Source organism: Ascidiella aspersa, chromosome 2 (assembly GCF_963924565.1).
Source record: "Ascidiella aspersa chromosome 2, kaAscAspe10.2, whole genome shotgun sequence".
Classification (NCBI taxonomy): domain Eukaryota; kingdom Metazoa; phylum Chordata; class Ascidiacea; order Phlebobranchia; family Ascidiidae; genus Ascidiella; species Ascidiella aspersa.
Window position 1 is genome coordinate 13,490,973 of NC_139448.1, and position 23,894 is coordinate 13,514,866.

Below are 23,894 nucleotides of genomic sequence, written 5' to 3' on the forward strand. Positions count from 1 at the left end.
GTCGCGACCCAAACATGGGTCGCTCTAAGGTGATTCAATCCTGCGCAAACTAACTTTTTCCGTTTCATTTTTTCAGTATTTTTAATTCAATCACGACCGAAATATTCCATCATAAGCATTTCATGTGGAAACCTGGATTATTGATCATAAGTTGTTTTCTGAACGTTTTGATGGCAGCCAGCTACAGTATCTCCTAAGACTGGTCTGAGCGCTTGTCGCATACTTAATTACTTATTTTAGAAGATTATTCGGCACTGGTCAGACTCCTACCACAGCGTTCAAACTATTACTAAATTGCCGCAAAATGTTTGAGTTAGGGTGAGGGTTAGCGTCTGTGTGTGGGTGGGTCAAGCATTATCATATTTCTTAACCCAAATCCTAACCCGCACCATAACTCAAATAAAAATGTGCGTTGTGGTAGGATTCTAGACCAGCGCCGATTATTTTGCTAGCTCGTAGCACATACATATACCTGAACTCTGTTAGACTAGAGTTTTTATAGTGCTGTATTGAGAAAATTGTGTAATATTTATTCGCAACTTGAGGTCCTAAGCAGAAACTCATCCGTTTCAATCCGAGCTATAGGTTTGTTTTTTTCAATGCGAGCTATAGGTTCGTTTCTTTCAATGAGAGCTATAGGTTAACTTTTTTCAATGCGAGCTATAGGTTCGTTTCTTTCGATGCAAGCCATAGTTTCGTTTCTTTCGATGCGAGCTATAGTTTTGTTTCTTTTGATGCGAGCTATAGGTTCGTTTCTTTCGATGCAAGCTATAGTTTCGTTTCTTTCGATGCGAGCTATAGTTTCGTTTCTTTTGATGCGAGCTTTAGGTTCGTTTCTTTTGATGCGAGCTATAGGTTCGTTTCTTTTGATGCGAGCTATACTCATTTCTTTTGATGCGAGCTATAGGTTCGTTTCTTTTGATGCGAGCTATAGGTTCGTTTCTTTTGATGCGAGCTATAGCTTCATTTCTTTCGATGCGAGCTATAGTTTCGTTTCTTTCGATGCGAGCTATAGTTTCGTTTCTTTTGATGCGAGCTTTAGGTTCGTTTCTTTTGATGCGAGCTATAGGTTCGTTTCTTTTGATGCGAGCTTTAGGTTCGTTTCTTTTGATGCGAGCCATAGCTTCATTTCTTTCGATGCGAGCTATAGATTCGTTTCTTTTGATGCGAGGTATAGGTTCGTTTCTTTTGATGCGAGCTATATGTTTGTTCCTTTCAACTAGGTCAGTGTGGTCCAACTGCAGGCCCGCGGGCTCTGCTTTTTTGGCCCGCGAACTGATAGTCAGCTTTGCTGCAATCTAGCAACATCACTTCAATTTTTGTTAATTAACAAAAAAACTTCGTAAATGATCCTTTGTGATTTCATAACTACCGTAGCTGAACAAAGATGTACATTTCATAAAGTTAGTATAATGCCAGCGGTTTTTAACCTGGTGATCTTTTGAAACAAGATAACGTACTGTTTAAATCATTGTGTTGAGCACCAGCAATTTGTTGTGTGTCCAATGCAAAAAGCTTCCTGAATTTGCAGTTTAGTGCCAATTCAACCAATTTAACTAAAAAAAATTTCGCGCATCGACCAACAACACGCTTTACTATTTTCAAATTGTCTAATCTAAGTGATATTTAATTTAAAATTTCGAATTGCTTTTGGTAGGGGGACGAAAGGCATTGGAAAATTACCAAGGAAGGTGAGGCTGAAAAAAGGTTAAAAACTACTGCCATAGGCTATGTATAATTTGCCAGCAATAAGCCTAAGAATCGCTATTTAAAAACATTGGCCCGCAAGATAAAAAAAATTGTTTTTGGCCCGCGATGAAAAGAAGTTGGACCACAACTAGGTCATTATAAGTTGCAGGTAGTATTGTTAAAAGTTAAAATCAATCCTTTGTTTGTAATAATAAATCATTGTTTCATATCTGTGTAGACTACTACATCTGGTTATCTGTGATAAAGTTTGAGAACCACTGGTGTATGCCTATTCAATTAAGACTGCCTTAGGTGTATTTTAATTTGCGGTTTAGTGATGTTTGAAGGTTGGGGCACCTGTAGCGCGTCGGTATACACCTTTGCCTTTTATTTGGTTTAGGGTAGTGGTCGGCAAACTGTGGGCCGCAGCCCAAAAGTAGGCCATTATTCTTTGTTATGAAGTATTTTTTACATTAAGAGCATAGCAGTGTTTTGGGCATCAAGTAATATTTCACCTTTAAATCAAATATCCTGAATCCGACACTATTGTCGTAGTGGGCCTTCAATAGCTCTGAAAAGAGAAATTTGGGCCGCGACAAAAAAGTTTTCCGACCCCTGGTTTAGGGTGATTGGATGGTTTTGAAGTATGTTGATGTGGTTTTATTTTCCCACGGTTATAATGTGACGGAAAAAATCTGCTTGCTGGTTAACTCTCACTTTGGTCAAATATACCAATTTAGCGAAAATCTGTTCACGTATCTAGATACAATTTATTTATGCGCAAAATCTTGACAAATATTTTAGAAAACTTTTAGTACTCGGCTTGAGCCAAGTTTCTTATAAAAAAATTGCGTATCCAACACTGCTTTATGATTTCCGTCGCATAATATTTAACGTTGTGAATGCAATATATAATTTTTCATAAAAAGGGCACTTTCCCCCTCCCCCTTGCCCCCCTCTCCGGCGTCCCTGGCCAAGGCAGCTTAAATACAAGCTGCGGTTGAGGGAAAATAAGTTGCGCCAATTGCGCACTTAACACATGGTCTTATGACTTAAAATATGCTTAAGGAGAAAATTTTGCGTTAACTATCATAACAAAACAATGGAGATTTGAAACGCGCACGACAGTCTCCGTTTAAAAATCTGCTTTAGTTAAACAAATGCCGATGTTACATCAACATCGGATATTAGCGCAGAGACCGAACAGCGAAAAACATACTGCGCCTAACTCGTTTTTAGCGAATCAAAAAGAAAGAAGGTGTGACTTAGCGTTGTCATTTCTCAAAAACGCACTTGCTAATCAGTCGCCCTAAACCAGGGGTTCCCAACCTGTGGTACGCGTACCACTAGTGGTACGCGAAGGTTTTTCAGATGGTACGCGAGCAGCTTTCGTTTTTTAAAAAACCTTGGCTTCACTACTTTATATTTTGTTTATCTGGTTTTGTTACATAAAAAAATTTCCCCCCCGAACCACATTCTTATTGTTACGTAACTATTCCTGTTGTTTCGAAACAACACAATCTTCAAAATACAGGCCATATCAATTGTCGACAAGGAACGCAGTTGCTTTGTAAAGCGTACAACGTTGTAGGACACTGGGAGTTAATTATGTCAAATTATTACGCTTAATAAGTAAAATCTACTGTTTTATAGCTTAAGCTACCAATAGCGTTGAATATGGCTAGTTGTAAGCTAAAAATATGATTCGATCAAATTGGTTGTTCTGCAAGAAGTGGTACGCGTGATACACTACAGAGCGTCCAAGTGGTACGAGATCGTAAAAAGGTTGGGAAACCCTGCCCTAAACAAATAACGAAGAGAAAAACTATCCAGCGTTTACGGTCAAACAAACAAAAGACGAAAAACGGCGTTTTGCGTTTGATACTTACAAATAATACTAATAATCACATTTTGAAATTCCAGGCAAGTGCCCCCTCCCCCCGTGCAGGCGCCCATGGGGCTACCGCATTTTCAGCACCCCAAAAGAGGACATTTTTTGCCAGAAAGTAAAACGAAAGTAGAATTGTTACGTTTGCGTTTGATGATGTTTTACATTTCCTAGTAGTTGCAGGCAGGGCTGCGGAGTCGGAGTCGGAAATTTTAAAACTGATATGGCCGCAAAATGGAAATTGTAAAGGTGGAATAGCATTTGGTGGAATGTTTACAACCATGCATTGTAAATGAATAAACTATACGACACCCCTATAAATAGATTGCTGAGTATCCACGTTATTTTAGTTACGTAAATTGGCGGAAAACCGGAGGTAGAGTCAGGGCCGGACTCGGGATTCGACGAAATCGCACATATGACCGGAGTCGGACTTGGGTTTATATTTTTGGCAGGAGTCAGACTCGGGTTATTTTAATCCGGCTTCGCAGCCCTGGTTGCAGGCATATGTTACGAAAACGAAGCAAAGCTTAAGTAACAAAACAGAAATAAAAACAAATCAAATTTATTTTTAAGATATAGCCCATCAATTACTTGCGTTTACCTTAACTTTTGTCATTAAGGAATAATCACTTTTAACGAGATCATGAAATTGTTTACGCAAAATATCATCGAAATTATATACAACCGTCAAGATGCATGCTCGAAACTGATCCAACTAATAGGGTGGCTCTTTCTTTGCACCATTGTGACTGCATCAAAGAAAAAATGCGTTCAACATTTGCATTATAGGCCATAATGCTGAATCAAAATTGCGCGATTTTTAACATTTTTTTCGAGTGTAAAGTTTACAACAATGTTTATTGTTTGCAATAACAATCAAGACGGTATAGGGCTGTTAGGGCAATTTCTTGGAAATCCTTTTTTAAACCAGCAATTCAGCATGTTCCGTGGCTACAGTAATTTTTGGGAAATAAATACAACGTCTCGTCTAAGAGTCTTGTTGAAAGCATAAAACTAACTCTAACTAAGTGGTTCTCAAACAGGGGTGAGACAGTTTTCTGGGACCGCGAAGCACCTAAACAAAAATTACCACGACGCCCATGAAGAAGAAGATTTTTTGTGCAATGAAATTATTAGGCAACTTAACCAAGCTTAATAATTACTTCACTCAAGTAAAGTAATTTCGTTAGCGTTACAATACTAAATACGGTATTAACAAGCCTATCTAAGACTGCAAGGGCGCCCGTCCCATTTTATATTATGAAAAAAACGTGTTATTTTGTGCATATTTTAAAGGGGACCGTGAGCAATTAAAAAAATTAATAGGAGACCGTCGCGTAATTTAAAAAAAAAATAGGAACCACCGAACTAACTCGAAATGCGAAAAAGAGGACATTTAAGCATTTTTGAGCGTCCTGGGAGGACCATTTACTTTTCTTCAAAAAAAGAGGACAAATCCTTTTAAAAGAGGACATATGGTGGGCCTACTTTGTAGAAAATAAAGATTAAACTGTTTTGCATAGAATCTCGCTCGTTAGGAGGCACTTCATCCACAAAAACAACTGCGATTAAAATGGACATGCTACGCACAATTTTATTTACGTCACAGGCAGTAACTTGCTATTGTAAGCGGAAACACAGCAGAGTGTTCCCTTTTTAATACATTTTAATATCCACCTGATAAAATTTGAGTATTTGATTACTAGAGATCTATTAACATACATTTACTGATATTGCAGCTCTGATGCACCAATAGATAAATTACAATTTATAGCAAATAAGCATTTTTGAATAACATAGTAGCGCAAAATAAGTGCAAAAAATATGGTACAAGCAAATAATGTATAAGAATGCAATGTACATAAAGCCAATTTGAAAAGATCCAAACTTAGAAAAGAAGTGGCTTTTTATCGCCATAATCCACCACTGACGCTGCAAAGTAGGGTGAGACCTTAGCACCTTCTGGCATGGGATAAGTGCTCATGTATGACGGTAATTCACCCCGACTGTCACGAATGAACGCAAGGTCTCCATTGATGCTTAACTATAAATAATGAATAAAATTTATTTTAGGACAAATAACTTTGAAAACAAAGGCTTTTGTTATGTTAATTTAGACAATAATTTTAGTTTTTATATTCATATATATATTCTAAGATATTGCGTTTATCGTGACACATGTTTCACTACGCTAAACTTGGCATTTGTATGACTCTACCATACGAGTGTTGAAGTTAAAAACACTGATTTATTCATCCAACAGCTTTTGAGAAAATGCCAATTTGAAAAAATGAGTAAGTAAAATCAGTATTACCTTTGGCGACTTATTGAAACTCACACAGCAGCACATTAGTAGCAAGGCAAAAAGAGATAGCCAAAACAAGGCAAAAACCATCTCAGGCAGTCCAGATTTTCTGCAAAAAAAATCCGTGTGAAAAGCAAATGTAATTATTGTTGTGGTTTTGGTTTATTGTTGCACACTGTATGTTTAAAGCAGGTGTTTTAGCCGCCAAAAAGTAGCTTCCACTAGAAACTTTTAAACTTCCAATTGAAAATTTTTTAGTTTTATTTGAATTGGCTCTCCAGGTATCTTTGTGCATTATTAGGAGGTTGTGGACCAAGTGATGGCCATACCGTACATTCATTGTACTTTGCTAACTCCCTACTTTGTAAAGCAGTTCCACCATTGTTGAGTACCGCTTTGTAATGATCTCCAGTATTTTTCAGCTGGCGAGTTTTTCAGCTGGCGAGGCTTAGAAATCTCACCATCATATCCTCTTTTGTTTACTGCAATTTCATCATCATATAATAGCCATGAGTGCGGACTGTGAAGTTAAAAATAACTAATCATTACCTTTTTACACATATAAATTACCTTATAGAGTTAGATAGTTGTTACTTTCAACTGTCACCATAATATGTTGAAAAGTGCAGAGATTTGTTGTTTTATTTTATTTTAATTTAAAACTAAAAAAATATTTGTTGTAATGTTAAAGTACACACTGGTTTGAATGTAAAGTAAAACATAAACAATAAACATATATGTTAAAATTTGGTGATAGCAGCAATCAGGGCTACAGGTTTGACTCAGGCCTCGGTGGAGTATGTTTGTGTCACTGTAGTTGGACTCTGGACTTGAGTTTGAGGAAACATATAAGACCGTAAACTGTACTGTGTAAAGATCACATAACTTTTAATTGTGTATTACTTTCTAACCCTGAATTGTGGAAGGTGAGTTATATGACCCCCCTATGAATGGATTGATGTATATCCATCCTATTTTTGTTATGTTAATTGGTGGAATACAGGCTCCATAGTCGGCGCTGGTCAGGGGGGGAATTAGCAAATTTCCTATAGTGGGACTAGAGTTTATTTTTTGAGCCCCGAAAAATTTTATACATATGTTTTTAATCGATAGCCCAGGGGAGCAAAGTCTGTGTCACAATAAAATTTTCCGGTGTTCTCTTGAATGTAAATTAGATGCAAATTAAATGTTTCTTGAAGTATCAGAGCATCCTTTATTTTATTGTTATGGTTCATTAAGCCTTTGTTGTAAACTTATTGCCATTGTTATTTTGCTACTTGACAAAAATAGTTGGATTGATTTGTTAATCAACACTACTGACATATTCCAACCACCAAGTGCTAAAAGAAAGTTAAGATTGGACATTAAAACTTAGATCATCACTGTATGTACATCAGTCTTAACCATCAAAATCTGCTTGTACGATATCACCTGTTTGCATTCGTTTGGAGGTTTGTTTCCTTCAAGGAATGCTCATTTGAAGTCGATTTGGGATTTTCACTTTCTGTATTAATGATCAGCTTGTCATTTCCAGGGTGATGTGTGTTTATTTCTGGGTTGTTGAGCTAAGCAAACATCTTGTATTACAGTTAAATAAGATAAAATATATTAAATACCATTGAAGATGCTAGCAGTCAGATATACTTGCAATCACTTGGCATTAGTAAGATTACAATTTAAGTTAAAACGCATCAGTTAACAAAAACAAAGATATGACAATACCACACCTGTATAATAAATATGTCATGCTGTTGTCCATCGGTTATATCAATGATCTCTGCCTGACCTCTGGGTTGTAGCATGGACCCAAATGAGCTTACTGAGCTATAAGTCTGTTGCATGAATTGGTTCATCACAGAATCAGCCTATAATTGTGCAACATAATTTTGCTAATACAAAAAGGTATTTTCAATTTACATGTGCCAGGTTATGTCTGTTACTTCAGGTCAGTTTAACAGGAGTCAAAATGGTTATTTGGGTTTAAATTATACTTACAAAAGATAAAAAGTCATTCAATGAATTTCTTGAAAAGTCTTGGTTCATCACCCCAAATTGATTCTATAAAAGCAATTCAAATCTTATTAAAAGTGTGACAGTTTTGATTCTGTAAAGTTAGGATCTTTTCAAACATATTGATAATTCAGAAATAGAAATGATTCTGGAAACATGTGTTTGTACAGCAACTTGGCTATCTAATTAGTTATATGAATATGTTTATTTATTTTTTGTATAACAGGTAGTGATCGTCCATTTAACAATAGTTTTCTCAGAAACACACATGACATGTTCCATGATACAAAAACAGGAAACTAATTAATGATGTACACTCATACGAGTATCTACATAGAAAATGTTGAATAAAATAACAGAATGTATGGTAATAAATAAACAATATTTTACAAAATAAATTCTACTTATAGTTGTTATTATAAATTGAATTACGTAAAGTTTAAATTTTGCAGCTTAAATTTTAAGTTGTGTCATTTTTACAAAATCAGTTTGTTATCGATGACATGAAAAACTGACATCAGCATTGTCACGCGAAATGTACACATTGACCTGTAAAATGTCGTCAGACTTTTGTTTGATCCAGGTGAGGGAAAAGAACACTGGCAATCTAGCACTATTTTGGGCCATTACCGAAATACCAAACTATTCTGCTTAGCCGGAATCTGGGTTTACTTCCTAGTATGTTTTTCCAAAAAACATTATTCTACTTTTTAGCCCGTTTTCTTTAACCAAAGCGTCATGACCATGTTGCACTCTATAATTATTTTGTCTGATAATATTATCTTTTTGGCAAACATAAACTGCTTAACCAGGTTATGTAGTTTTTTTTTTCACAAACTTAAACAATATAAACAAGACGCGAATCTTTAAGTGGTTAATGCGTTTTCTATACAGCTGTGGGACACTAACGTGATGCGGAAATCTATTTGCGGTCAAGCGCGTCAACCATCCTTTTCGATGAAAAGTTTTGCTAATAAAACCAGATACAGAACAAAAGCAGGGTTATGTAAAGTTCTTGTGTTAAGATGTGGCGTCTTACCTTAATTTTGTAACATCATGTATTAAAATATATTGTCCCCGCAAAAATCCTTGAATCAGCGCCTTATAATATTGAGTTTCCTAAAAGGATTGCGAGACGTTGGGCATTTTTAGTGAGTCGCGCCAAAAATCATTACACCCCTTCCCAGTAATTATTGCACTTTTTAACAAAAGTAACGGACGGGGTCTGAAGTCGGTATGGTGGGGAGTTAATGGGACTGCAAATCAAGGAACCCATATTGGTTGTTATATTTGTCATACCAATGAGACATCACACGTAGTAAAACTCAAGACATATATTCAGTTGTCAGAACCCTATCACTTTTAAAATAAACATAACATAGACTTGTTCTAATTAATAAAACACAATGTTACTGTGTTGCTCTTTATTAAAAACATCTCAAGAAGTATTTGGGTTGCGCGCCCATGGTACTGGTAATTTGGGTTGCGCCCAAAAGTATTTGCAAACCCCTAACGTAACACATACCTTCATTTCCATGCTTTCATTGTGTGACAAGTTGCAACCTCCCTCACATGCCTTTTGAACAGGTAGTTTTAAATAAGCTTCATTACAACCTAAAAAAATGCCAAAATAAAACATGCAATCTAAAATTTTTATTTTTGTGATAAGGATTTGCAGTCAAATGTAAAAAACTAAATAAATAACTATATATAAATTATTAAAAACATTTAGTTGTACAATTAAAAAACAAATATATACCTTCAATACATTCCGATAATATCATAGCCTGGTTCTTAGCAAATGATGTTAGTTCACAAATGGTGTAAAAACGGCGTCCTTTTTCACAAAATGGACTAAATTGTTCCTTTAAAATAAAGGCACAAATTAAAAAAAATAAGCATTAGGGCACAGTTTTTAAATTAGGTTAAATTTACACCAACCTATTTTTAAATAAACTGCTTATTTTTATTAGCTTAAGCATCCGACTAATATCAGTTTTTTGAACAGATGCCTGATTTTTCGATATCTATAAACGTATTTGTCATATACCTGAGAATGATACTGTATCAACATAAAATGCATGTAAAAGTAACATTAATTTTTCTACCTTTTTAATCAAACAGCTTTTGTTTTTTTTAAGAGTGTTGGAAATGCATATGGCAACACAACCCATATTTGCAACATATCTATGAATCAGATAGATAGGTGATATATTTTTCAACCACAAATTGTGGGTGGATAATGAGTGGCGTAGGTCAGTGCTTCCCAGCCAGTGGGTTGAATGTTACAGTTTTCTGTTAGATCTGGAAATTATTGCATTTTTTTAAACGTTTATGCAACAATGTAACAAATACGTAACAATAAGATGCTTTAGTGTCGCTATTTAACAAACGCCAGTAGTAAAGATGCAGGTTTTATGTAACTGTTAATCTTTATTCCTCATTAATTTGATTTTTTATTCGTTTAGTCGAATATCATTGTGGGACGCACAATAAAACTTGCATTAAAAGTGGGCTGCCAAATAAAAAAGGTTGGGAAGCACTGGCGTATGTGATCTGCCAAAAAATTGGCGCAAATCTTTGGGGTACACTTCAGCCTGGATCTGTGGTATTCCTACCAAATTTACAAGTTTGATCTGCTTCAGTCTACAAGGATGCAATATTTCAAAATTACCTACAAATATATTTACCTTAAAATATAAACATGTTGATTCGTCCAGACTAACTTCTTTATTTGCAAGAATCGAACTTGGTAAAATGCATACCAAACAAACTAACAACGTTAAGTATTTAGTCATCATCATTATACAAAGATTTTCCACATTAAAGGACATCAGTACCCTGTAATTAGGTAGAAAGTAATGACATAAGAAAAATTTGTATATCACATTTTTAAATAAAGAGGCTATTACCCGGCAATCTGGTATCAAACTTTTGAAAAATCAAATCAAACTAAGTATGGTACAAGATCTATTTTCCATATATGATGTACAGAAGAATTAGCCAGGTCCAGAAGTTAAAAATTTGAAGTTTGAGACACTAAACAGCTAGAGAATTAGTGTGTAACTTTTTTAGTCAATAATAGGCGAATATTTTTTGACTTTCTTAAAAAATTAAAATTTTTACCTAAAATTTTTTTTTTACACAATTTCGAACTATTGGGAATACACTGACTTAAATAACACAATGTTGTACTTCATTAGTGTACAAGTGTAGCATTTAACATGCAAATTTACTCGATTTTGCCTAACTTGACGTCCCAATACAAGTGACCGTTGTCCACTGATGCGTGACCTAGCGCTGAACTGTGTGTTTTCAGCATTTTACAATCAATTCTATTTTAATACGGTTGATTCACCGCTTCCTTATATTATGTGTTTCTGAGATTTGAATATACTCGACAAGCAATTTATCAGTCGAGTGAAGTGACTTTGTCTAGAGTTCAAGAAGCTAAGGAGAGGTAGTTTAGATACCTGCTCCTTTGGAGTCAGATACAAGGATGTGTCAGCGACCTACGCAGCTGTCGCTTCTCGACGTTAGAGCCAGCGCTTTCTCCCTCACATTCGTTAAACAAGATAAAAAACATTCCAAAATTAAAGACCTAGCATGTTTACCAAAATAGGAAATAATTTCACCACAAAATAAAACAATGAAATTTTTTATTGTTTTGCCAAAGTAAGCATATTTCATTTTACAATGAAAAAAATTTAAAATTACTTAATTCCCAGTCAAATCATTTGGAAAATATTTTAGTCCAAGTCAAGTCTTTAAAAAAACAAGTACCAGTCTAAAGTCATTATTTGCCCAAGTCAAGTCACAGTTAAATGCTATTTAGGCAAGTCAAAGTTAACTTCTTAAGTTAAGTCATTAAGAATCCCTGATCAAAAACGAAGTTTGAACTGAACCTAAATGGAATCAACCAGGCGTGAGAGGTTAGTTCTGCCAACTTGTGAATACCTTTTATTCCTCTAATGAAGATATAATAACTGCGACAATTTTCAAAACAGTTTTTTGTTAATTTTTTAAACCACGTTTGAGCATTTTGTAAACAATTTTGAAATAAAATAATTTGACCTAATGTGTAAAATTTTATCTTCTTTTGGAAGGTCAAAAAATAATCGCCTTACTCATAACCAGCAAAACGTTAACAGCTCTCGGAAACCGATTTTGCGATGCCTCTTAGGCTCTGACTAACCAGTAAACTAATGCAGATAATGTGCAGTATTTAGAAATATCGGCGCTGGTCTAGAATCCTACCACAGTTCTAAAATCAACGCACAAAATTTGAGTTAGGATGCGGGTTAGCATTTGGGTGTGGGTGGGTCAAGTATTATTATATTCCTAATTTAATAATAATACTTGACCCACCTTAACCCAAACGCTAACCTGTTCCCTAACCCAAATGGTGTTTCGTTGTGGTAGGATTCTAGACCAGCGCCGAAATATCTATAAAAGCAAATGAATGTGTAAAAAGAGAAAAAATCTCCTCGTTCTCACAGATTAAATGGCAACAATAAGTTCAAGTCGAAGTAAATTGTTTAGACTGAATTGATTTATTTGAATTAATAGACTATAATGATGTACCGACAAAATATTTTCGTTAACTTGGCTATTTTAGCGCGATTAAATCTTGCCTACAAAAAAACGACACGCTGCTGGTCTAGAATCCCACAGCGTTGAAACAATTTTTAAAGTAACTCACAACATTTGATTTAGGGTGTCGTTTAGTGTTAGGGGGAGTGTGGGTCAAATATTATAATTTAATAATATTACTTAACTTACCTAAACCCAACCATTGTCATTTCGGCGAAACAATTTTTCATGCTTTTTTAGACATTTTTTACACCGTATACCACAATTTCATCTTCTACCTAAAAACCTGAACTACTATTAAATATTTTCGCGTTTTTTATCATCAATATCATCAGATTGTCAAGTCATTCAGATATTTCCAGCGAAATAAGTTTTTCGCAATCAATTTATAAAAAAAATAAAGAAAACCTAATAAAGGCGAAAGTTAATGGGGTATACTGAGTCGAATTTTTAAAAACTATCCGAACATTAAAAATTCCTAAAAATCGCTACTCAACTACTCGAAAGCATACCGAACAAGATAAGCTTAGTCTCCCACTCTGGTCATTCAGATATTTCCAGCGAAATAGGTTTTCCGTAGCCCATTAATGTTAAAAACAAAGAAAAATTGAAGTTTGGGGTTAAACCCAAACGCTAACCTGCACCCTAATCGATAAAAGATGTTCGTTGTGGTAGGATTATAGACCAGCGCCGACGACACCACATAAGTAGTTTAACACGTATTAAAACATTACATTTAACTGTGGCGCTTATAGCAATACAATCCCAGTACAATAATTACAGGGAATTCAGCTTAGCAAATATAATTCGTTTTCTATTACATCATTAAGAACTATTGTTATTTCGGGCGAAATAATATTTCATGCCCTTTTTTACATTTTTTAGGCCGCGTACCATAACGTTTTATTTTGTCTGAACAAAGAGATTATAAGGTTATAATCTCTTTGGTCTGAAGCACAAATGAAATTTCTATCGTTATCATCGATACATTCAGATTGTCAAAAGAATAGCACGCTGTATCAAAAAATAATAATAATGAGCTCGGATAGGTATATTGAGTCAAATTTTGAAATCTATCTGTGCATAAAAAAAAATCGCCAAACAACTACTGGAAAAATTTACTCTTTATACTTCCCGAGTAACTTCTGGTTCTATTTTAACAAAAATGAGCTACGGAAAACCTATGTGGCTGAAAATTTACTTCATTTTACGCTTTACTCATTTTACTGCTCCAACAAAGATTCTACTTAAATAAACAGTCAGGACCTCTAAGCATTTATATTATGGTTTTACGTTTGACCCTATCTACTGAAAAATTATAAGTTGTTGTCACAAAACAATTGCATAAACGATAAATGCATGACGAAATAAAACTTCTTGTTCGTTTGACGAGTTGTGTGCACATAAAAAGTTCCCACTTTGCGATGCTTCACAAAGTATTATTTGTGTAGAATCTTAAAAAATGTAGATGATTTTGCCCGACATACAAACTTTTTGTTGGATTTTAGAGTAAATTCATTTAACTGGCTGAACTTTAATCTAGAAATAAATGCGAGTGCACTTTAATATTAGCATGTGGTATCGTAATATAGTGTAATACACCTTTGAAGAGTTAAATTAGCAAATATTATTTTATTTAGTTTAGAGTGGGGCCGTGGTATCGCTATAGGCTGCCTTCCGTGCTATTTGTTGGTTTGATACGATACTCGACACTATAATTTGAGCAAAAAAGTACGACTATCCAACACCAAGGAAAAATGCCGAATGGCGCTATTTTGCTGTTGACCATTAAAAAAGTAGAAATAAAAGACTGCGTTGTGGTCCATAAACTATAGCGAGAATTTTGGCACCGGATTGAAGCGAAACGACTTAAGCACCAATACTACCACTTGGAGACGGGTATCTGGTACGACTGATACCCTTTTTTAATTTAAACGATGAAAACATTTGATTTTGTTAAACAGAAACCGGTGGTTTTAAAATCTTACCTGAATTAGAATAAATAAAACATTTGCTTTAAAACAGTGTGTTTTGTTCGGTACCGTACCCTGTGGCGTTTAAGAGTTACAATTGAGTTAAGAGATTTTCTTTATTTGGGGAACGCCAAAGGTACATTAGGCGTTCTTAACAATTTTAACTCATTAGCAATGGTAACTTCTACGCTAAGTAAAAGAAGTTTCGACAGCAGCTATAATTTGTCCTATATAACAAAAGTCTAAGAGGTAAATACCTAACTTGACAGCGGACAACTACGGCTAAAAAGCAATAACACAACTCCTTGGTGGCTCAGAGGTCTACGAAATGTGTTGTGCATGTGTGGTAGTCTTTGTTCTTTCTTGAACTTCAGGAATATGTAGGCCTTTTTTCGCTTTCTCGAAAAGAAATATGGTTGTGTTTTTTAATGACGAAACTACTAAGCGTATTCATTTATTAGCCGAGGCTAAAAGCGAATGAAAGAAGACTGACGAACAAAAAGAGAAAGAAAATGTCAAAAATTAAACAATCAAATAAAAAAATATGCAATCTTACTGCCAAATTTGGATGGTCTTGCTCAATTTCAAAATCTACCATGGAGATATTGGCATATTGTATGGCGGTCAGCCAACCGACAGGGTGTTAAGTAACATGTTACACATATTAACTGTAACACGAATCGAATGTATGATGTGGCAGAATAACCTTTTAAAAAACGTTTTCTTATTTTATAGACTTGTATTTTTGTCCACTAAAAAAATGTATTTTGGGTTTGCTAATTGACGGCTGCATATAGGTGTATGTGACATAAACGCCCGTATGGCGTATATGCGACATCGCCGCCCATATATGTAGGCCTACCATATGTCCTCTTTTAGATGGATTTGTCCTCTTTTCTCAAGAAAAATAAATGGTCCTCCGAGGACGCTCAAAATTGTTCAAATGTCCTCTTTTTCGCATTTCGAGTAAGTTGCTTATACTTTTAACAAAACTTCTAGGCGAGACGTTGTATTTATTTTCAAAAAAAAATACTGTAGCCATGAAACATGCTGAATTGCTGGTTTAAAACAGGCTTTTCAACAAATTGCCCTACCAGCCTTACCTTCTTGATTGTTACAGCAAACATTACGTCCACACACATTTAAAAAAGCCGATTAATAAAGCAAATGTGTGAGTTTTGTAGGCCTAGCCTACTATCAGTGGAACCGGTGTACAGTATGGTAGGTCATGTTCTTATTTCTTAACTTGTCGTTGTTATTTTCTTAACTTCTAGTTATAGTCTATAGCAGCGGTTCTTAACCGGGGTCGCGCCCCCCTGGGGAAACACAATAACCAATGTTTAATTTTTGCGCTTACATTTTTATTTGCGCTCGACATCATGGCCTTACAACTGTGGAGTAAATACCCTCACAACACGTTTGGTAAAATCAGCTCGTACACGAGCAATTTGTTGTGTGCCCAATGCGAAAAGCCATTTGAATTTACAGTTTAGCGTCAATTAAACCCAATTTTTTTCGCGCTTCGCGCGTCCGACGACACACTTCACGATTTTCAAGTTGTCTCAGTGATATTTAATTGAAAATGCTGAATTGCTTATCGTAGAGAGGGGGGCGCAAGGCATAGGAAAATTACCAAGGGGGGAGCGGCTGAAAAAAGGTTAAGAACCACTGGTCTATAGCATACATGTGGTTCTTAGCAGATGCTTTCATTTTTCCTTATTATTCTTTAAATTTAGACAACAATAAAGCACAATAAGCTAAACATTAAAATGCAATTCTACTTTCGTTTTACTTGCAGGCAAGAAAATGTCCTTTTTTGGGGTGCTGAAAATATGGTAGCCCTACATATATGCGACCTAGAGCAGTCCACATACGCGAAATTATTCGAACGCCTCTATATGCGACATAAACGCCCGTATGGCGTATATGCGACATCGGCCACCAACCCCTCTCCGAAAACCTGCTGTTTTTTAATATAGACCTGGGAAACCTACTGTGTTCGGCCCAAAATTGTAAAACTTAAATGAAATCCAGGCCAATTCTTCAATTCATATATATTGTTAAACAAATCCCGAAAATAGCTGCGCTTTGCCCAACCGTTTTTTTTTCTAATTTTAGTAGGCTACTTTTTCCATTTGACAAAAAAGTCCAAAGGAATCGTGCACACTATATATCGCATATGGTGTAGGCTACTGTGTGAAATCCTATTTTCTAAAATGACATAAATTTACAACTATAGCAATCCACGACTCACCTTCATACATTTCGTAATTGTGACATGATTGGCTAAACCAGTGCTTCTTAATCTGGTGAATGGTTCACCCCAGGGTGAATAAAATGTTTGCAGGGGTGAACCAACCAAAAGGGGTGAACAAAGTGAACCGTCAGAAATGGCTGATATAGCTCTACAGTAAATCGACTACTGAACAGTTGTTTTTGGTATTTTCAAGTACAAAAATTTGGTGACTGTGTTTTGTGCTTTATATTTCAGGACTCGAGAAATTGTAGATTTGCAATGGGAAAACTTAGATTGAGTTGATCTTACCAAAAGTTGAAACAACCTAAGTCATTTTGTGCTGTTATATATAGACGAGATAGTTTTATCATATAATGAGACAAGGGCGAATGAAATCTGGAGATAGATGCTAGGGGTGAACAAAACGTTTAAGAAGCACTGGGCTAAACAACTAATGCGCCACACTGTAGCTCATTTTTTCGAGATTCGCGTCTATAAAAAATCCTAGGCCGCCCTCGATCCACAGTTTTAATAAAACGGTTAAAAACTACACGTTTTAACAACAAAATTGTCAAAGATGGACCTTTTAGAGTTTGAACCCTGCCTTGAATTCAAACGTTTGAAACCAAGAACCAGACTGGAATTTGACTTGATTCCATAATGAATTGACTGGGACTTGACTTGGCAACTGTTGACTTGGACTAGGCCTCAGTGTTGTAATGACTTGACTTTAGAGCACTAAGTCACTGTTTTGACAATTTGACTTGACCTAAGTTTAATGATCAAAATGGCTTGACTGGACTTCAGTCTTTTGGATAATTGAGTTGACTTGCTCAAATAATGACCTGTCTGGGACTTGACCTTGACATACGGTATGTTTTTTTACAAATGACTTGACTGGGCATAAGTTTTTTGAAAATGACTTGTTTATAACACTGCTTGAGGACTTGTTATATTTTGTAAAAGAGTTGACTTGGAATTTTTAAAATGGCCTGTTAACAACGTAGGCCAAAAAACATTTCTTTCTCATAAAAAGACTATGTTATTTTTTGTGTATATTGTATAACATTGAAAAAAAACATTACCAATGGTAAGTATTATTTGACTTCAATTAACAAGAATTTATTAAGCTAAGTAAGGTATGTTACTGGGGAAAAAATATGGTGTAATTCTACGCTGGCTGGTGGCCAACCTACCTGACAAAACTAAGGTTTTGTGCAGTGGTTATAAAACTACAAAAACACGTTATCACAAAGCGATATTCCTTTAGAATGGGTTTTAGGTTACAGTACCTGATTAAACTTAATAGAAATAAATAGTGCTTTACAAGAAAACATTTTTTTTATTTTGCCATACCATGAACGGCAAACCGAAGCGGTTATGCCCTGTCAGAATATAAAACGAAAGAAAACAATCAATTTTAAAAGGAATACTTTGGATTTCTTCTTATAGCAGCCAGCACTGCTTCAAATCTGTCTGCTCTACTTGTAGTACGTTTATCACGCCACATAAATTCGGTAAGGTAGTCTTGAAAGAACTTGGGCTCTGTCCCATCAACTAGCTTTAAAGCTTTTTTGGCCTTTATCATTAAGTTGCGTATGGTGGACCTGGCCGCAGACTGTGTATCCGAATCAGTTTCACGGACGTACCCGAGAGCTAAAATAAATAATAACCTAGATAAAACGTGAACCCTTTATAGTACATAATTACCGTGAAAAATATTTTAAAAAGTGCAAGCAAAAATATTACATGTCAAATTTTCGAATGCCTCCGACTGACTGGACCATATCTTGGTTGCTGGTGCAACGTTCTTCAGAATTATTGGTTCAACAATCGCCTTATCTCCTCTTTCAACCAGTTGCATGAAATATTTTCTTAACGTTTACGTAATTTTAATTAAAATTAATACCATTTAGACCACAATAAGAAGTATAATTTACTACAAAGGGCTCCGGAAACCACTAACACATTAACTAAAACATGGTTCGGCAACCTTTTTGTAGTCGCGGGCCAAAATACTAACCCAAAGGTCTCTGCGGGCCGCACAAAATGTTAACTAACATTTGTGTAATTAAAATGTTACAACTTTGAATCAGACGGGCTTCGGATTTTTTTGCACTTAAAAACGTGTTTAATTACATGTAAGGATGCAGTAAAGTGTTGGCGCAATCGCGAAACAAGCGTTTTCTTGGTTTAAAAATCCACTTCGTTATCATAGTTGCAAGCACGTATCGTTCGCGATTTATTCACTAACTGGCCGTCAATAATTAGCGTTTACCATAGTTTGCCTCAGATCAACAATAAATTAAGAAGGTCCGATAACAACAACCATGTTTTCATTCAGCGCTCGCCTGGGCGAATTACCTAGCGGTTTTATCAATATTTACCTCAAGTAGTGTTATTGACCCAATCCTTGTGTATTATCAAACGCAAAAAACGAATTCAATTTGTTGTTAAATAAACTAACAGAAAGTGTTTCCCAGGTGCACGCATTAAACTTCTGCTATGTTAACCCCAGACAATTTAAATTTTAAATAGACCAAATTTATTTTGCGTTCAATATTTTTTTTTTCTGAAAAACAGCTGTCCACTTGCTAGTTAAATAAACAAAATATTTTAAACTGAAACGATCCAAGATGATTTTTTTAGGTTATTAGGCCGAAATTCCAACAGGAGGCGTGGCGTTTTTTGCACAATGTGCGCAAAAATGTGAACGAAGAGTCAGAGTTGCAGTAAGAGTTAAAAGAAGAGTTATGTGAAGAGTTAGATATTATAGCGCTAAATTTAGTTCTGTGGAAGGGTCAAAGGAAAAGTTGGAGAAAGGGGCAGAAAAAAAATCAATGTTTTCGGTTTGTCCGCGACGCACTTGGCAGCTTTCCACGGCGCAATGGTAGAGAAGCGCTGATCTAGTTCAAAAGATAACAACAAAACGTTAACAAACCGGACGTATAGTAAGATCATTCGCGCGAAGCGCGAAAATTTTTCGCACTTACGTAGTTAAAGTAGTCAAAAAGTATTTGAAATGAACTCGTGTATAGTTTGTCAAAGAGGCGACGGGCCCGATGAATTACAGTGGTTGCCGACCCCTGTCTTACACCAACATCTGATATTAACGCAGACAACAAACAGCGAGAAACATTAGCACCGTCTAACTCGACGTTTTCAGAAAGAAAAAAGCGGAAACCGCTTGATTTATATTATTAATTGTCGAACACACACTTGCTGATTAGCCAACCCGAACGAATAACGAAAGGCGAAAGAAAAAAACTATCTAGCGTGTACGGTCGACCATACAAAAGACGAAAAACGGCGTTTTGCGTTTGATTTTGGTTTCGCATTAGCTTAAGACGCATGACCCAATTACATTTAAAAACACGCAGCTTCGGACGGTGAGTAAAACTCTGACAAAAACGATAATGTCACTTACGAAAAGGGGGGTCCGAACCCCCAACCCCAACTCCCCCTATATACGCCACTAAGCCTAACTATGAAGCCCATGTAATACATAATTGCAAGCAATTTAGGAGATAATACCCAATTTTTTTGCGCTCTTTTCGCTCGCCAGGTGCGCCGCCAAGTTTTTAAATGTCTCTAGGTTCGGCCTGAAGTAAAAAAGGTTAAGAAACACTGGATTAGAGTAAGAAGAGTTAGAATTAAAGTTTGGTGGAAGAGTCAGAGTAATAGTTGGGGAAGAGGCGGAATAAGAGTTGGAGTTAAAAAGAAGAGCTGGGAGAACAGTTAGGGTAAGAATATATGAGGAAAAGTTACAGGATTAGTCGGAGGTTGAGTTGGACAAAGAGTTAAAGAAAGAGTAAGAGTTATTGAAAAGTTAAAATAAGAGTTGTGGGAAGAATTAGAGTTGATATTTAGTGAAGAAGAATTAAAACAGGCCAAATTTATAGCCATATTACCTATTCTTTTTTTACAATTTAAAATAATTGGGCTACTTCTATGTTTTGCTTTGATAAATATACAAAAAAAATAAAAATTTGGGCTGGCAATATTTTCTGATCTTTAGAAATACATCTTACTTGGTAGTCATGTCAATTCCACCAAACAGACACATCTCTGACAAGATTTTGTCCTCAGTTTTGTACTTATATTTAAAAATCAATAACAGGTCGATTGCCACCACATGCTCTGTACCCCCAATCATTTCATGTCCAGCCATAAGATCTTCAGCACAAATCTTTGAAGCAATTTTGTGTGGTACATTACACTTTTTTTGGTATTTTTAGCCCATTTAGAATAACTTACTTCGAGCATATAGCTTGTCAACCGGCAGACGGTTTCAGAGGACACCCCAAGCTCTCTAATGAAATCATCTTCAGGTTTTATGCTTGACCATAAATATAAAAACACAACCATATCGCAAACATCAATCATACTTTTTTGAAAAAACGAACCATGATACACAGACAATATTTTCTGGCATGTCTGCAAAAAATAACACTTTGAAATCATCTTATAATAAAAATATTAACAAGACAACTTTTGCTGGTTTATTAAAACTTAAAACAAAAAGGTGTTAAACCAATGCTATATATAAAGTTTAAAGTTCAAAATGTGTTAAACACATGATATATATATTAAGAAAAAGTCATTTGTTTCGTTGCAAAACTATTTTCTTTATACATAAATTTATTCATAAACATACATTTCAAGTATATATGTCTATATAATACAAAATCTTGTAAAATAAATGAATTAGATAATAATAATAATACAACGAACTAACTTATGCCATTGTTTTCGAATGTTTAAGTCATTTTGGTAAAATTACTGACTTAAGTGTTTTCTCAAAAATTAGTTGACTTGTACCTTAGTCGTTTGGGCAAAAGGCTTGGGTTGAAATTTGAATACTATTATTTTAAAACATTTCTTCACATAACTTTAGTGCTTATTTCAAATTTTATGTTTAAACTTGTTTGCTTGCTACTAGTTTTGTTGTTGGTGGTTGCTATGTGAAAATTGCCTAGAACAAGATGATGTCATTAAGTTTAAGAAACACTATTTTTGGTGATAATGCCTTATTGCTATATGGAAATAAACATTGGCACTCCTTTGGTATACTTATGGCTTGAAGAGAAACTGTTTTTTTTTTTGTTTTTTTTAAATAAAGTTACTTGGATTTAAGAGTTTTTTTGCAACACTGCTTGTTATTTGAACTTCATATGGACAATTTAAACACTTTATATAAGTATTTTTATAAATGCATGTCATATTTCAAAAAACTCTAGTCAATGCAATAGCTAATTTAATAGACAACATGTTGGCAAAGTTTGTTGCCAAAAATATGACGTTGGCCTATAATGCAAAGCTGTTATGGATGACCACCCAAAGTTTCAATCTGGGGGTCATGTGAAAATAAGTAAAGCATAATATATAATTGCCCAAAAAACTTATATCTACTCGTAGAAATGTTTCAGATAATGTTTAAGTAACAACACGTTATTTTATCCACTCTCTTACAATTACCATACTTTCATACCAGTTGTTCACAGCGCCACACCAGTTCGTCTTTGCTGGTCGACTCACGACCTTCTACCATGGCTTCATTGCAGTTCGGGCAAATCATACTTTTTGCCAGCAATCCGATGCTTCTTAACCACTCGATAGCGGAACCAACTGTTCTAAGTGGTCCTATACACAAGGGAACAAACCTCATACTTGTACTAACAAATTCAAAAAATACCTTAAAACCTACAAGCTACAACTAATGGCTTTGGTGCCTTGGTGGAGCAACAAAAAAGCACGTGCCATAATAACTTCCGTTAAAGGCACTAGAGATTAATTTAATTTTTGTTTTAATATTTTTATTTTAAATTTAATTTTTTTAGTTTTTTTCTTTTTTAGGTCCTTTAGATCTTCTAAAAAATATATTAACGCCTTTTTTTAAAACAGTATGTCTGGCGAACAACCCAGAAATACAACGTCTTTTGAATTTAAAGCAATCGTTATTTAACATTAGGTAATTTGAAAAAAAAGTATAGGCTACTTCTTTGCACGTCAAAAATGGTTTTAGGATTTTGTAGGCGTGGCAATTATTTTTGGTTTCTTATTAACGATACTCGAGTCGGTGGACTCAAACTAGTAAGTTTATTTAACTAAAAGCCAATGGACGTATACGCAATAGCAGGTTTAAAATCGATTAGGCCGAACACTCTGTAAGTCATAAAGGTGGAATATGTCCCACTGATTTAGTGTATAGGTGGATGAGTTATATGCCGAGGTGAAAAAGTAATATTTTTTTTACCGAAAGGCATAAAATATCAGAGAGGACGTCACAAACTTACGTCTAAACCAGAAGTATAAAGAAATAACCAAGGTGACATGATCATTTAACAAATAATAATTCTTATCGGTAAGTCGCACCTGCAAAAATTATTTTACCCGAACGCGGTTGCGGCTTAGGCTACTTTCACCTCAATGAATTGACTGCTGTATATCCATTGTTTTTTAGTTACGCAGATGGGTGGAATCAATGATATTATATAATCTATTTGGTGGAACATAGGGTAGCCGGGTTGAGAAAAACTTGGTAAGCTATTCAACATTTCTACTGACTCCGCAGTCCCGATTTTTACTAAAACGCCAAATATCAATCAGCGTTGAGTTGCATGTAGAAAACACAGGAAAGTAGCCTACAGGGTCATGGGTTTTGCAAATAAATTTTATAACAGTGCCATCTAACTACAACACTACGTTTGTGTTCATACTGCGCAATATAAGCCAAGGCTTCGGAGTCAGAGTCGGACTTGAGGATTCGGACCTGGGACTCGAGTAAGACCACGTAAAACTACCCGAGTCCGACATGCGCATGCGCAGTATCAAATTTTAAAACTGATATGGCCAAATTGTCAAGGTGCAATAGCATATGGTGGAATATTTTCCAACCATGTTTTGTGTGTGAAACAATTATACAACACCCCTATGATTGGATTGCTGGATTTCCACGTTATTTTAGTAACGTAAATTGACTCGGGTTATTTTTAACCGACTCCGCAGCCCCCGATATAAACTGATTTCTATTTATTCACCAAGGAATGGGGCGGTAACAAAAAAAAGCGCCATAAATATTTTTTCCCTAAAATGTATGTCAGGGTTATCTTATTTTAAGATATGCTACATTCAATTAGTTTATAATAGTAAGAGCACCTGAAATGATCTCTGAAGTAAAAACAGGACAAATCGAAG

General features: G+C 35.3%; 1 protein-coding gene across 2 annotated transcripts; it reads right to left on the bottom strand.

Moving 5' to 3' along the window:
• Positions 1-5,140: 5,140 nt before the first annotated feature.
• Positions 5,141-12,695, bottom strand: LOC146163812 (uncharacterized). Of its 2 annotated transcripts, none has more exons than XM_083382253.1 (10): positions 12,678-12,695; positions 10,586-10,736; positions 9,655-9,760; positions 9,421-9,509; positions 7,881-7,943; positions 7,613-7,750; positions 7,317-7,450; positions 6,247-6,405; positions 5,895-5,994; positions 5,141-5,624 (listed from the first exon to the last, which is right to left on the bottom strand). In XM_083382253.1, exons 1-10 carry the CDS (start codon positions 12,689-12,691, stop codon positions 5,469-5,471), a joined length of 1,110 nt encoding a protein of 369 aa, XP_083238379.1. In that variant the 5' UTR covers positions 12,692-12,695; the 3' UTR covers positions 5,141-5,468. The 2 variants fall into 2 exon arrangements, with proteins under 2 accessions (XP_083238379.1, XP_083238380.1); XM_083382254.1 differs by lacking the exon at positions 12,678-12,695 and adding an exon at positions 10,808-10,948.
• Between the last annotated feature and the right edge of the window lie 11,199 nt (positions 12,696-23,894).

Coding starts and splice junctions, on each gene's coding strand:
- LOC146163812 (XM_083382253.1), bottom strand. Junction 9,510..9,654: donor ATTATCGGAATGTATTGAAG/GTATATATTTGT, acceptor GCATTTTTTTAG/GTTGTAATGAAGCTTATTTA. Junction 7,751..7,880: donor TGAATGACTTTTTATCTTTT/GTAAGTATAATT, acceptor GCACAATTATAG/GCTGATTCTGTGATGAACCA.